Source organism: Argopecten irradians, chromosome 5, assembly GCF_041381155.1.
Source record: "Argopecten irradians isolate NY chromosome 5, Ai_NY, whole genome shotgun sequence".
Classification (NCBI taxonomy): domain Eukaryota; kingdom Metazoa; phylum Mollusca; class Bivalvia; order Pectinida; family Pectinidae; genus Argopecten; species Argopecten irradians.
This window is the reverse complement of record NC_091138.1, coordinates 3,213,948-3,229,344: the sequence shown is the minus strand read 5'-3', so window position 1 is coordinate 3,229,344 and position 15,397 is coordinate 3,213,948. Positions and strand designations below refer to the sequence as shown.

The 15,397-nt window shown below is 38.3% G+C and overlaps 1 protein-coding gene across 1 annotated transcript in view; it reads left to right on the top strand.

Annotated features, from left to right (window-relative positions):
- The window catches only part of LOC138324201 (multidrug resistance-associated protein 1-like), a 100,694-nt gene that overhangs the window by 474 nt on the left and 84,823 nt on the right, over positions 1-15,397 (top strand). Inside the window, exons 2-5 of the mRNA XM_069269282.1 lie at positions 4,473-4,649; positions 5,272-5,397; positions 5,640-5,777; positions 10,640-10,768. Coding sequence (XP_069125383.1) covers positions 4,473-4,649; positions 5,272-5,397; positions 5,640-5,777; positions 10,640-10,768 — 570 coding nt within the window. The remainder of the gene's footprint in view (positions 1-4,472; positions 4,650-5,271; positions 5,398-5,639; positions 5,778-10,639; positions 10,769-15,397) is intronic.

The following is a 15,397-nucleotide window of genomic DNA, read 5'->3' as shown; positions in this document are numbered from 1 at the left end:
TAATAGCTAACTCCGCTCTGATGTTGCGCGGACTTACTATCCCTGCTTCTCTGTTGATAATCATTCACACAGGAATACTGTTTGAAATATTTTTGGTACTACATTTAACAGGTCGGGGAGAAGTCCTATAGTGGAATACCACTAGCCTTAGCTACTGTTGTAGCGGAAAATAAAGTCAGTCAGAAGGTGATATCTTTTCCGCTACAACAGTAGCTACACTAGCCTAAAAAATCGAAATATAGCTATATGGAAACTTTTTGACGCTTAAAACATTATCCTTGTCCTAAGTTGAAACAATAATTAAATCATCATGTTAAAAAAAACCCTCACATGTGTATGCCATTTTTCTGTAAAATCATCATTTTAATTTTCTAGCGAGAAATTGTAATTGTTGCCTGCATTTGCTTATTAATCAATTTATAATCCATCTGAAGGTCACAATAACTTGCACATGATCTTCACTATTTTTGCAAATGCAGTTGGGGCCGCTTCAACCAGAAGGGGATTGATACAATATTTTTTTTTCCTTTTTTGACCGGGGGCTTAAAACGTCAATAGGCTGACTGCTGTATGGTCCGAGTTCTCCTTCAGTTAGAATTACTCCCCTTTGTTCATTTGGTTATTATGGCGATAAAAACCAGGGATTTTACAGAAAATTGCACAGGTGAGTTTTTGATTTCAACATTGTTTTTGTAACAACAAAGAACAAGGGTCATATTTCAACTTACTGTAATGTAACACTCAATTTTTGCTATAAAATTAAAATACCTTTTTCGGCAGATTCTATGTGTTTTGCTACTGTTTATATAGCTTTATTTCACTATAATAGTGGTATTCCACTATAATAGTGATATCAGGACTTCTCCCCGACCTGTTTAATGTCCACATGTAAACTCTGTCTCGTCTCAATAAGCATACTTTTGGAATACAATGTACTTACATATCATTGTATAATTCTGAAATATGAGATATTAATTGTGTGTTGTTATAGAACAATCATATATACAGTGTAAAACCAAGCATGGATGTGTGTGGCCTACCTGTCTCTATAGACTAACTACCAAATGCCATGCCCTGAGGGTGTGACGGCTATTGAGGTGATCATGTAATTATTTAATCATGTACGTTGTTTAGATATTTAACAACTTGAAGCATGAGACTGCAGGCCTGCCACGCGGTTTGTTTACTGTTCCACAACAAACAGAGCTTGTAAAGATATAGTTGCATATTCAATTTTGAGGCCATACATAAATTGTTTTCAATTGTCATAAATAATACATTTCCTGTATGAAGAAGTCATATTTTGTTTTAGAAAATGACCATGTCACATTAGACCGGCATTGACAGTACCATGTGTACCCTTTATGGGCCTGTAAGCCTAAGGTATAGTAGAGTTTACTGCAAAGTTGAAGTAATCGGTAGCCTACGTACATGTATTTAGGTCAGTGCAGAGTCTGAGACGAGCATCCCAAGAATATTCATCCAACTAATAACGTTTATGAGAAGTCAAGATTGTTTTTTTATTCATTTTAAACTTATCATTCTCTCTTTTGTGATAACGTTCACATTAACAATAATATTGATCAGTTATAATGATTACTAGCAGGCACCTATATATGGTTATAATAAAGTGTATAAAACAAATTCTGGTCAATTAAATCTGGAACATAATGATCGATATTTGGTTCACTTCTCCAAACCGAACCCTCTCTAAACCAGCCAAAATTCTATGCCCTGACCATGATCGGTTTAGGGAAGTTTCACGGTATAACATTGGCTTGTGATAAAATGACGTGATGCAAATATTGTGCTGGCAGATGATGAGATGATGTGATGTCGGTACTGGTGGGTGACGAACCGGCATGAGACCAATATTGGCTTTGCATGCAGAGATTACATAATTTACACATGATAGATCATCATTATCTACTCATAACCATAATAAAGTAAAAAGTTTGATAATAATCAAATGATACTTAATGTGCTATGTATACCTAATTCAGATACAATATCTATCAATGTTAGATACATGTGATATGTACATTAATACATATCATTATTAATATATATTCAGTTGAAGAATTCAAGGAAATTTACTTTAACAAGTTCATACATGTATATCGTAAAAAATAGAACATTAATGTACTGTGTTACTGTTGGGGTAACGTTCATGAAGATTTCAAGAGTGAACCATGAAGCTTTAATAAATAAAGTGTTAATGTTTTATAAGAAGAGCATATTTTCTGTTCGAATAAGTTTTTGAAAAAAAGAAATACCTGGTAATGAAAACATTCAATTTATATATAATTAGTGTTTTCATTATTTGTCATTCACAATGATTCAGTACGTATGATACACAAATAACAATTTGATACAATTTAATATATTGATGCAGCACTAATATGCACACAAATTTAAAAAAGATTATATCAATATCAATATAAGTAAAACTTAGGTAATCAAATTTGATATCTCAGTGTGATACTATAGTATCTTTATTGAAAGTTTTTGGTTTAGATTGTAATTTTGAAGGAAATAATTGAAGTTGTCGACAACGGAGAGTTTTATTCCTGATTAAAGTATTTGACAGGAACAAGTTTTTCCTAAGTCAAGTTCTCTATAAATTCTTCTACAGGAAAAACAAATGTTTTAGGAAAAATTAGTGACTATAAGCTGCCTTTTGGAAGTGGTTCATGTATGTAACAAGGTTAAATTGTACAATAATGGTATGATTCTGTTCAGGTAAATTAGCTGCAATGTCAAATAAATATTCTCTAACTGCATTGTTTTGTTTTAAATACAAAGATTTATTTTATGACGGATTCATTCAACAAAGAATATAAGAATTTAATTAATTTTAATGGATGAAATAAAGTAAAACCAAAAATCTTAGAAAATCTTGACACTAAAATTTTCTTTCTATGTTTCTGATTTATGAGAGAGCAGAAAATGTGCATAACATTTATATGAGTTTAAATAAGGTACTTGCTTGGAAAAAAAAAAATATTATAATGTTTTTGTGTAGCGGTTACATGTACGTGGTAATTATAAATTGATGCAGTATACCAATTACCATATTATTTAATATGATGTACAATATGTACTGGCATACTTGTCTAAGTAATAGAAATTCTCTTTGCCCTGTACACGTGTTAAATATATTGATCGGTTTTGTTATCTGATGGACCAACACCTGGTGATGCACGTAAAAAAATCAATAACCTGTGATTTTAATATTGTTATGGAATATTGGACATCACCGGACTACACATTTGACATATATATAGTTTTAGGTAATTAATGGTCAGAATAGAGTTTACTTATTATCTTTACCATGATTAACAAAACATATAAGCTATTGTTATTTTTTGGGTCAATCTGAAATCTAAGATGGCCACCACAGCCGCCATCTTGAAAACACATTTTGAATTTCTTCTAAAATTCAATTCTACAGGGCTCGAATTTCAGGCTGTTTTACTTTGCTTTTTGCAAGTAGATATACCAGAATAGCAAGTGGAAAAAATATGCACTTGCATATTTTAGCAAGTGGTTTTTATCATTGACAACTGTAAAAATGACATAATGATTGTGAAAAATTGTTTTAATGGAAAATATGGGGGCCCAGTTCTTACAATAATGTTGTTGATATACATTATGTACTTATACACCTCACATCATTATGCAAAAATAAAGGATTTTATATATAACAAAACTGTAATTTGAATACGGATATTAATTATAAGTAAAAATATATTTTAGCAAGTAAAAATTTAGGGCACTTGCTATTTTTAGCAAGTGACAAAAAATGTAAAATTTGGGCCCTGTTCTACTAGTGTGATTTGGCTGAAACTTGCCCGAACTGATCCTGACATGTTCCCAAGAAAGTGTTATTATTTTTTTAGTCAATCCGAAATCCAAGCTTTTTAGGTCACCTGACCATAATTTACGGAGTTATTGCCCTTAGCACTAATGATTATTATTGGACCTTGTGAACACGATATCTTGAGTAAATATGAACCAAGCTTAATGAATCTTTGTATGTAGACTAATAATGAAAGGATCTCGAATGAGTTTGAAAATCAGTGTGATTTGACGTTGATTTACGGAGTTATTGTCCTTTGCACTAATAATTATTATTGGACTTTGTGAACGCGATAACTTGAGTAAATATAAACCGCACTTAATGAAACTTTGTATGTAGACCTATTATAGATCTATGTTACTAATTCGTGAACAAAAGACATCTGTTGGCTAGTAAATGACATGTAACTAATTTGTATCAAATAGCATGATCAGGTGAGGGCTAAGGCCCATGGGCCTCTTGTTCCAAGGTGTAGTCAGATGATCGTTAAGGCCCTTGGGCTTCTTTTTTCACATCATACAGTATTTGTTTTACATCAAAACAGATCAATGCCTAGTTTTACTTACTTGACTTAGAGAAGCAAGCTAACCAAAATTTCCTTTTTCCTCAGGACGAGCAGCAGACATGGAACACGACCGATCCCGACTTTAGTGCCTGCTTCCAGAAAACTGTGATACTATGGATACCGTGTGCTTTCCTGGTACTCGTCACTCCTTTCCATATCTACTTCCTCACCAAGAGCCAGTCACCAACAATACCTTTTTCATGGCTCAACATTCTCAAGATGGTAAGTAACCGGCACCGTGTAGTAGTGAATGTTGTATCATCATGTAGATTATTGTGGATATTTCAAAATGTGTCAGCTGTAGTATCTAAATATTTCATCAATTAAGTGGTCAGTATTACATTAATTTAGAGGTCAGTATTATATCAATTTAGTGGTCAGTATTACATCAATTTAGTGGTTAGTTTAGTGGTCAGTATTACATCAATTTTGTGGTCAGTTTAGTGGTCAGTATTACATCAATTTAGTACTATTGTGTAAGCAAATGTATATCCCAATAATTTAGAAGTCAATAGTTTCTAATAACAAGTTCCTATTTGGCTATTTATACACAATATAAGACAGATGTTCTTCGATCACATTATTGTCTTCAGTAAAAGTATAACATATAAGGCTCTGTATTTCATTAAGATTGGCAACTGAGTTTGGTTGTAGAGGGTTACAATGTTTGGGGGTGTCAGTATCTGATTTGTTTGGATTTAAATGAATATGATTGATTGTGTTAAAAGTGAATTGTAAAACAAATGTCACCTACTGTGTGGCTATAACCAATAAATACTATACAAGTGAGAGGTATCCTATTTTGTTTTGTATAAGTAAGACACTATCTTTTTTTCATTGACAGGTGCTATCATTGACAGTGGCCGTGGCTGCTATAGCAGACATTGGGAAGAGTTTACAACAATTTGCCACAGAAGAACCTGTAGCCACGGTTGACTTTATATCTCCTCTCATTCTCTGCCTTACCATGGTATGTGTTTCATATCATACGGAATTTGAAAAATGTTAGAATGTATCTTAATGCTTTAAAAATGTGGAAAATAGTGTCATCAAGTTTGATGTGTTTACATTATTAAATTAGGATAATTTGGTATGAGTGAAACAATTCATCATGGAAATGTACCTAAACGTAGAAATTAACAGATACTCCAAACTATAGACATCGTTTTCATATGTTAAAAGATGACATCTTTTTTTTAACCTTTGTCTTAGGCACTGGCAACATTCCTTATTCAACACGAGAGGAAACACGGCTTACAGTCGTCAGGAGTTATGTTTTTATTCTGGATGATGCTTCTGATAGCTGAAATTCTAATCTTCCAGTCAAAAGTGCGAACAGCAGTCCGAGAGGTAAATAAACACCTTGGCTGTATAGCCGATCATTTTCATTTCAGTTATGTCTGTGAAGAAATATTTTTCTAGTATTCAAGCCTTTATACACCATGTCAAAGTCGTCATTAAATGATGTTGTTAAGTATTATGAACAGATTTTTAGGTCAAGGTCATTCATGTGTGATTAAGTACAGATGTTAATCAAAAATGAGGAAGGTCAAGCTAAAGGTCATTTACTGGTGTGATAAGGAACAAGTGTTAACCCGAATTGAAGAATGTCAAAGTCATTCATGTGTGACTAAGTACTGATGTTAACCAGAAATGCGTAAAGGCCAAGGTCATTCTTATGTGATTCAGTGCAATTGCTATCAGCTGTTTTTAAATTCCATGTAAATTCTAAGCAATTCTGTAAAAGTCATTAGGTCAAGGTCATGTTCATAGATATACAAGTTGTTAATTGAGACCTCAGGGATAAGTCTGTGTTTTGTCACCAGATACCATAGTGAAGTGAACCTAACTCATATATAGTATCGCCTATAGATAGTGCACCAGATATACAAAAACAATAATCTATCTGTGTTAAATCATCAAAATAAACATTAATTAAGGATTAACTTGAATAGATTTTTTATGTTATGGAGATATAACACAAAACTCTGAGTGTACTCTCATGATAAACTGCTTCTTTATTAAAATTAATCCTTATAATTCAATTTACTAAAGATATACATTCAAAATTCATTTAGGGACCCCTTTGAATATGAAATCATTACGCCGTCATCTCAGCCAATCAGAAGCAACGTTACAAACGACGACGCCATTTTTTCTTATGGGCTGATAAATTAAATTTCTAAGCCAATGAAAATGCTCGTAACAAGCAAAATTGAATTATATACAGGGGGAAACAATAAGTTATACTAGGAAACTCATATGAGTGTTATTAAAATATTAAAAACAGATATGATTATAATGAATAGCAGATTAAAGCAGAATAGTTTATATTCAAATTGTATACCATATACACATACACTACTGAATATGTATATATATATTGGTAAGTAGCTATATAGTAATATAAATTACTTTGTTTTGATCAAACAGAGTTCTTGCTTTTAATTGATGTGGCATTAGGTATTCGTGTGCATGTTGAGCTATGATAAAAACACTTAGACATTCCACATGGGATTTCATTTACAGTCAAATAAAGGAATGCTATCTTCTATTATTAGAAATAAAAAAACCCATTTATTGTCAATCATTAAATACACCTATACTATGTTTATAGATATATATTTAGGATTTTTATGTACCAAAAGATGAGTTAAGTTTTAGTTAGAGAGAAAGTGTTTTAGACAGGTATTTCTATGTTTATTTGATGGCTGTGTGATACACTGACGCTGGTGAAGGCGCTGGTGTAGGCGGTATCAGTATAACACCACACCACCTTATTTAGTATGCATGGTGTGCAGCCGAGGTAACACTGGCTCATGTAGACTGTCAATTAGAAATGTACAGCTCTGCCTAGTGTGTACTGCTTTATGTTTACCTTAATCAGGTATGTGGATCTATAAAAATACTCTACATTCTTTATTTATGTGTTAGCTATTTTAAGTATATACACAAGTACCACAACAAGAAAAGTATAGATCTATCAAATTCTATTAAAGTGTATACGTAGGGGGTATATATATATAGATATGGCATATTTGGTATAGGTATATATAGTTAATACATCAGAAATGTCTACTCTATTTAATTATACAAGTCATGCATATTGAAAGAACTACCGTTCCAGGTTATCAATTAAATGTGTCGAATTAAATCGATATTTAATGTATAAATAACTTTTGTGTCATTATGTCATAATAAAGATATATAAAGAGATGTTATTTGAACGACTTCTTGTGAATAACAAAGAGGCCTAGAGACCTGATATTGGGGCTGTGGCATGCAGGGATGAAGGGCTACCAAGTTTGTTCAAATGCATGACCTAGACCTTCATTCAAGGTCACAGGGGTCAAAAAGGCTAAAATCTTTAAACGACTTCTTCTCAAGAACAAAAAAGGCCCAGGGTACTCATATTGGGCCTGCTGCATTCTGGGATGAAGGACTACCAAGTTTGTTCAAATAAATGACCGTGGCCTTTATTCATGGTCAAACATATTTTTGTGAATAACTAAGAGGCCTAGAGACCTGATATTTGGCTCATGACATGGTGGAATGAATGGCTACCAAGTTTGTTAAAATGAATAACCTTGACCTTCATTCAAGGTCATGCGTTAAATAGGCTAAAAAATTTTAACAACTTCTTATGAATAACTAAGAGGCCTAGAGACCTGATATTGAGCCTGTGACATGCTTGGAAGAATGGGCCAAAAGGGGTCAAATTGGGTATTTTCATATAAATTACTTCTTTTCTGAAACTAAGCATGTGATAACACTCATAATGCAATGGTAGCATCCTTATAGGGTAGGGATTCGAAATTGTAGAAATGATGGGGCTGACCCCCAGGGTCTGGGGGGTGGAGCCAAATGGTTAAATTTGGCTTTTTTTATATAAACAACTTCTTCTCTGAAATGGGACAGCACTCATAATGCAATGGTAGCATCCTTATAGGGTGGATATTCAAACATGTACAAACGGCTGGGCTAATGTAACCCCCCAGAGGCCTGTGAGGCGGGGCCAAAAAGGCCAGTTTGGCTATTTTCATATAAACGACTTCTCTGAATATAAGCATAGGATAGCATTCATAATGCAATGGTCACTAAGCATCCTCATAGGGCGGGGACTCAAATTGTACAAATAATGAGGTTAACCCCCTGGGGGTCTGAGGGGCAGGGCCAAAAGGGATCAATATGGCAATTTTCATATCAACAACTTCTTCTCTGACACTTAGCATTGACTAACACTTGTAGTCATGATATTGATAGCATAATTATATGAGTGGGATTCAAAATCAAGCATATCGTCGGATCAATTTTGCTATTTCTGATTGTAAGAGTTTTTAGCCCACCATCATCAGATGGTGGGCTATTCAAATCGCTTTTTGTCCGTGGTCCGTCATCCGTCCTTCCGTCCGTCCGTCCGTCCGTCCGTCCTTCCGTCCGTTAACATTTCTTGTTACCGCTATTTCTCGGAAAGGGCTGAAGGGATCTTTCTCAAATTTCATATGTAGGTTCCCCTAGGGCCCTAGTTGTGCATATTGCATTTTAGGACCGATCGGTTAACAAGATGGCCGCCAGGCCGCCATCTTGGATTTTGATAGTTAAAGTTTGTTACCGCTATTTCTCAGAAAGTACTGAAGGGATCTCTCTCAAATTTCACATGTAGGTTCCCCTAGGGCCCTAGTTGTGCATATTGCATTTTAGGACCGATCGGTTAACAAGATGGCCGCCAGGCCGCCATCTTGGATTTTGATAGTTAAAGTTTGTTACCGCTATTTCTCAGAAAGTACTGAAGGGATCTCTCTCAAATTTCACATGTAGGTTCCCCTAGGGCCCTAGTTGTGCATATTGCATTTTAGGACCGATCGGTTAACAAAATGGCCGTCAGGCCGCCATCTTGGATTTTGATTGTTAAAGTTTGTTACCGCTATTTCTCAGAAAGTACTGAAGGGATCTCTCCCAAATTTCACATGTAGGTTCCCCTAGGGCCCTTGTTGTGCATATTTCATTTTGGGACCGATCGGTCAACAAGATGGCCGCCAGGCCGCCATCTTGGATTTTGATAGTTGAAGTTTGTTACCGCTATTTCTCAGAAAGTACTGAAGGAATATGTCTCAAATTTCATGTGCAGGTTCCCTTAGGTCCCTAATTACATTTTGGGTCCGAACGGTCAACAAGATGGCCGACAGGCCACCATTTTGAATTTTGATAATTGAAGTTTGTTACAGCTTTTTCTCAGAAAGTACTGAAGTGATCTGTCTCAAATTTTATATGTAGGTACTCCTAGGACCTGCATATTGCATATTGGGACTGATCGGTCAACAACATCTTTGATTTTGATTATTGAAGTTTGTCAGTGTTATATATCTCAGAAAGTACTGAAAGGATCTTTCTCAAATTTCATATGTAGTAATATGTAGTAAAAAGTTGAAAAGCAGAGAAAAGATCCGTCTTTCTATTGTCAGACATAGATCATTCTTTGGTGGGCACCAAGATCCCTCTGGGATCTCTTGTTGTAATAATTAGTTAAAAAAACAAGGTGAGCAATACTGGCCCTCTGGGCCTCTTGTTTAGAGTTATGCTGATTTGTTACAATATGATAAATTATCTTCTCCTTCTAAACTACTGGAAGGATCTTAATGATACATGATAGCAATAATCCTTACACTGTTTGTATGTTATACAGCCATCTGAACAAGGTACCTCAACCTTGTTTAGAGTGATGTCCCTTTATAGCAAAAAGGGGGAAGGGAGGTATGAGTTGGCCTCCAGCTGGAAGACAGTTCTAGTTGGATCCAGCTGGTGGAGAACTTATTTATCAACAACGACGCCTCTACATCTTAGAAATATATTATTGATTTTAAGATATTGTACCGTATTCGACCCAATAAGTGCCCTCATCACTATAAGCGCCCCTCCCCTTTTTTAGGCTTCAATTTCACATACTTTGAATTAAATGCAAACTGAAAATATGAAAACTTTTCTTAGCAATTTCATTTGCAAATCGATTTATGGCTTACTTTGTAAGCAAGTCCAGAATTATTTCTATTAGTGCCCCCGAGTTGCTTCAATTTTTTTAAAGGCCCTGGGCGCTTATTGGGTCGAATACGGTACTTTAAACTCTACCATTGATTTAATATTATGATCTTAATAATATCATGATCTGAAAATGACAGCAAACAGCAAACTAAGAATTAATTTTCTATATTTTACAGGGTATAGATGACATGTATCGATTTGTCATATTCTTTATAGAGTTTCCACTCATTCTTGTACAATTCATCCTAACATGGTTTGTCGACAGAAGGAAAAATGAATTTGTACCAACTGCTGTAGTCCATGATGTAAGTATTTCCTGGGATCTTATATTTTCTACTCTTTCTAAATAACTTTCATCTTCCTAATGACTTCCTTGACACCACCTCACTTTGGTATCAAGGTTCTGTAAAAGTTTCTATAAAGTCTGTATAAGTGTAGTTTCTGCTTCTGCTAAGTTAATTCTCAGCTTTAAAAGGATTGGGATGTCTCATTTGCTCGTTGTAATGATCAGTATAATGTGACCAGGTAGGGTGTGATTGTTTTGTTTTTGGCTGATGCTTCAGTGAGATAGCACCATAAAAAGGCAGCAGATCCACTTTTACAAGGTACATCAAGTCACAACACATACATACAGCAGTCTCAAACATACAAACATTCATACACCATACAACGCATCTCATACGGCAGTCTCAAACATACAAACAGATATTCATACACCACAACACATATCATACAGCAGTCTCAAACATACAGACAGATATTCATACACCACAACACATCTCATACCACAGTCTCAAACATACAGACAGATATTCATACACCACAACACATCTCATTCCACAATCTCAAAGATACAGACAGATATTCATACACAACAACGCATCTCATACTGCAGTCTCAAACATACAGACAGATATTCATACACCACAACACATCTCATACCACAGTCTCAAACATACAGACAGATATTCATACACCACAACACATCTCATTCCACAATCTCAAAGATACAGACAGATATTCATACACAACAACACATCACATACCACAGTCTCAAACATACAGACAGATATTCATACACCACAACACATCTCATACCACAGTCTCAAACATACAAACAGATATTCATACACCATATAGCATCTCATACTGCAGTCTCAAACATACAGACAGATATTCATACAACACAACACATCTCATACCACAGTCTCAAACATACAGACAGATATTCATACACCACAACACATCTCATACAGCAGTCTCAAACATACAGACAGATATTCATACACCACAACACATCTCATACTGCAGTCTCAAACATACAGACAGATATTCATACACCACAACGCATCTCATACTGCAGTCTCAAACATACAGACAGATATTCATACACCACAACACATCTCATACCACAGTTTTTAAAGACAACAGATATTCATACACCAACAACACTCATACTCATACTGCAGTCTCAAACATACAGACAGATATTCATACACCACAACGCATCTCATACTGCAGTCTCAAACATACAGACAGATATTCATACACCACAACGCATCTCATACTGCAGTCTCAAACATACAGACAGATATTCATACACCACAACACATCTCATACCACAGTTTTTAAAGACAGATATGTATATATATTCATACAGGTGAGTGGTTACGATGTCCTAACAATATTACAACAAGCCCCCACCTCTTGGTCACAGTGGCTGAGTGGTTAAGATGTCCTAACAATATTACCACAAGCCCCCACCTCTGGGTCACAGTGGCCGAGTGGTTAAGATGTCCTAACAATATTACCACAAGCCCTCCACCTCTGGGTCACAGTGGCCGAGTGGTTAAGATGTCCTAACAATATTACCACAAGCCCTCCACCTCTGGGTCACAGTGGCTGAGTGGTTAAGATGTCCTAACAATATTACCACAATCCACCACCTCTGGGTCACAGTGGCCGAGTGGTTAAGATGTCCTAACAATATTACCACGAGCCCCCCTCCTCTGGGTCACAGTGGCCGAGTGGTTAAGATGTCCTAACAATATTACCACAAGCCCCCACCTCTGGGTCACAGTGGCCGAGTGGTTAAGATGTCCTAACAATATTACCACAAGCCCCCACCTCTGGGTCACAGTGGCCGAGTGGTTAAGATGTCCTAACAATATTACCACAAGCCCCCACCTCTGGGTCACAGTGGCCGAGTGGTTAAGATGTCCAAACAATATCACCACAAGCCCCCACCTCTGGGTCACAGTGGCCGAGTGGTTAAGATGTCCTAACAATATTACAACAAGCCCTCCACCTCTGGGTCACAGTGGCGAGGTTAGATCAACAATATTACACAGCCCCCACCTCTGGGTCACAGTGGCCGAGTGGTTAAGATGTCCAAACAATATTACCACAAGCCCCCACCTCTGGGTCACAGTGGCCGAGTGGTTAAGATGTCCTAACAATATTACAACAAGCCCTCCACCTCTGGGTCACAGTGGCCGAGTGGTTAAGATGTCCAAACAATATTACACAAGCCCCCACCTCTGGGTCACAGTGGCCGAGTGGTTAAGATGTCCTAACAATATTACCACAAGCCCCCACCTCTGGGTCACAGTGGCCGAGTGGTTAAGATGTCCTAAAACAAATTACAACAAGCCCCCACCTCTGGGTCACAGTGGCCGAGTGGTTAAGATGTCCAACAATATTACCACAAGCCCCCACCTCTGGGTCACAGTGGCGAGTGGTTAAGATGTCCTAACAATATTACCACAAGCCCCCACCTCTGGGTCACAGTGGCCGAGTGGTTCAACATCACCCCGTGCCAGTGTAGATTCCTAACAATATTACCACAAGCCCCCACCTCTGGGTCACAGTGGCGAGTGGTTAAGATTCCTAACAATATTACCACAGCCCCCCCTCTGGGTCACAGTGGCCGAGTGGTTAAGATGTCCTAACAATATTACCACAAGCCCCCCCTCTGGGTCACAGTGGCCGAGTGGTTAAGATGTCCTAACAATATTACCACAAGCCCCCACCTCTGGGTCACAGTGGCCGAGTGGTTAAGATGTCCTAACAATATTACCACAAGCCCCCACCTCTGGGTCACAGTGGCCGAGTGGTTAAGATGTCCTAACAATATTACAACAAGCCCTCCACCTCTGGGTCACAGTGGCCGAGTGGTTGAGATGTCCAAACAATATTACCACAAGCCCCCCTCCTCTGGGTCACAGTGGCCGAGTGGTTAAGATGTCCTAACAATATTACCACAAGCCCTCCACCTCTGGGTCACAGTGGCCGAGTGGTTAAGATGTCCTAACAATATTACCACAAGCCCCCACCTCTGGGTCACAGTGGCCGAGTGGTTAAGATGTCCTAACAATATTACCAACAAGCCCTCCACCTCTGGGTCACAGTGGCCGAGTGGTTAAGATGTCCAAACAATATTACAACAAGCCCCCCACCTCTGGGTCACAGTGGCCGAGTGGTTAAGATGTCCTAACAATATTACCACAAGCCCCCACCTCTGGGTCACAGTGGCCGAGTGGTTAAGATGTCCTAACAATATTACCACAAGCCCCCACCTCTGGGTCACAGTGGCCGAGTGGTTAAGATGTCCTAACAATATTACCACAAGCCCCCACCTCTGGGTCACAGTGGCCGAGTGGTTAAGATGTCCTAACAATATTACCACAAGCCCCCACCTCTGGGTCACAGTGGCCGAGTGGTTAAGATGTCCTAACAATATTACCACAAGCCCCCACCTCTGGGTCACAGTGGCCGAGTGGTTAAGATGTCCTAACAATATTACCACAAGCCCTCCACCTCTGGGTCACAGTGGCCGAGTGGTTAAGATGTCCTAACAATATTACCACAAGCCCCCCACCTCTGGGTCACAGTGGCCGAGTGGTTAAGATGTCCTAACAATATTACCACAAGCCCCCACCTCTGGGTCACAGTGGCCGAGTGGTTAAGATGTCCTAACAATATTACCACAAGCCCCCACCTCTGGGTCACAGTGGCCGAGTGGTTAAGATGTCCTAACAATATTACCACAAGCCCCCCTCCTCTGGGTCACAGTGGCCGAGTGGTTAAGATGTCCTAACAATATTACCACAAGCCCCCACCTCTGGGTCACAGTGGCCGAGTGGTTAAGATGTCCTAACAATATTACCACAAGCCCCCACCTCTGGGTCACAGTGGCCGAGTGGTTAAGATGTCCTAACAATATTACCACAAGCCCCCACCTCTGGGTCACAGTGGCCGAGTGGTTAAGATGTCCTAACAATATTACCACAAGCCCCCACCTCTGGGTCACAGTGGCCGAGTGGTTAAGATGTCCTAACAATATTCACCAACAATATTACAAAGCCCCCACCTCTGGGTCACAGTGGCCGAGTGGTTAAGATGTCCTAACAATATTACCACAAGCCCTCCACCTCTGGGTCACAGTGGCCGAGTGGTTAAGATGTCCTAACAATATTACAACAAGCCCTCCACCTCTGGGTCACAGTGGCCGAGTGGTTAAGATGTCCGCCCCTCCTCTGGGTCACAGTGGCGAGTGGTTAAGATGTCCTAACAATATTACCACAAGCCCCCACCTCTGGGTCACAGTGGCCGAGTGGTTAAGATGTCCTAACAATATTACCACAAGCCCCCACCTCTGGGTCACAGTGGCCGAGTGGTTAAGATGTCCTAACAATATTACCACAAGCCCTCCACCTCTGGGTCACAGTGGCCGAGTGGTTAAGATGTCCTAACAATATTACCACAAGCCCCCACCTCTGGGTCACAGTGGCCGAGTGGTTAAGATGTCCTAACAATATTTACCACAAGCCCCCACCTCTGGGTCACAGTGGCCGAGTGGTTAAGATGTCCTAACAATATTACCACAAGCCCCCCACCTCTGGGTCACAGTGGCCGAGTGGTTAAGATGTCCA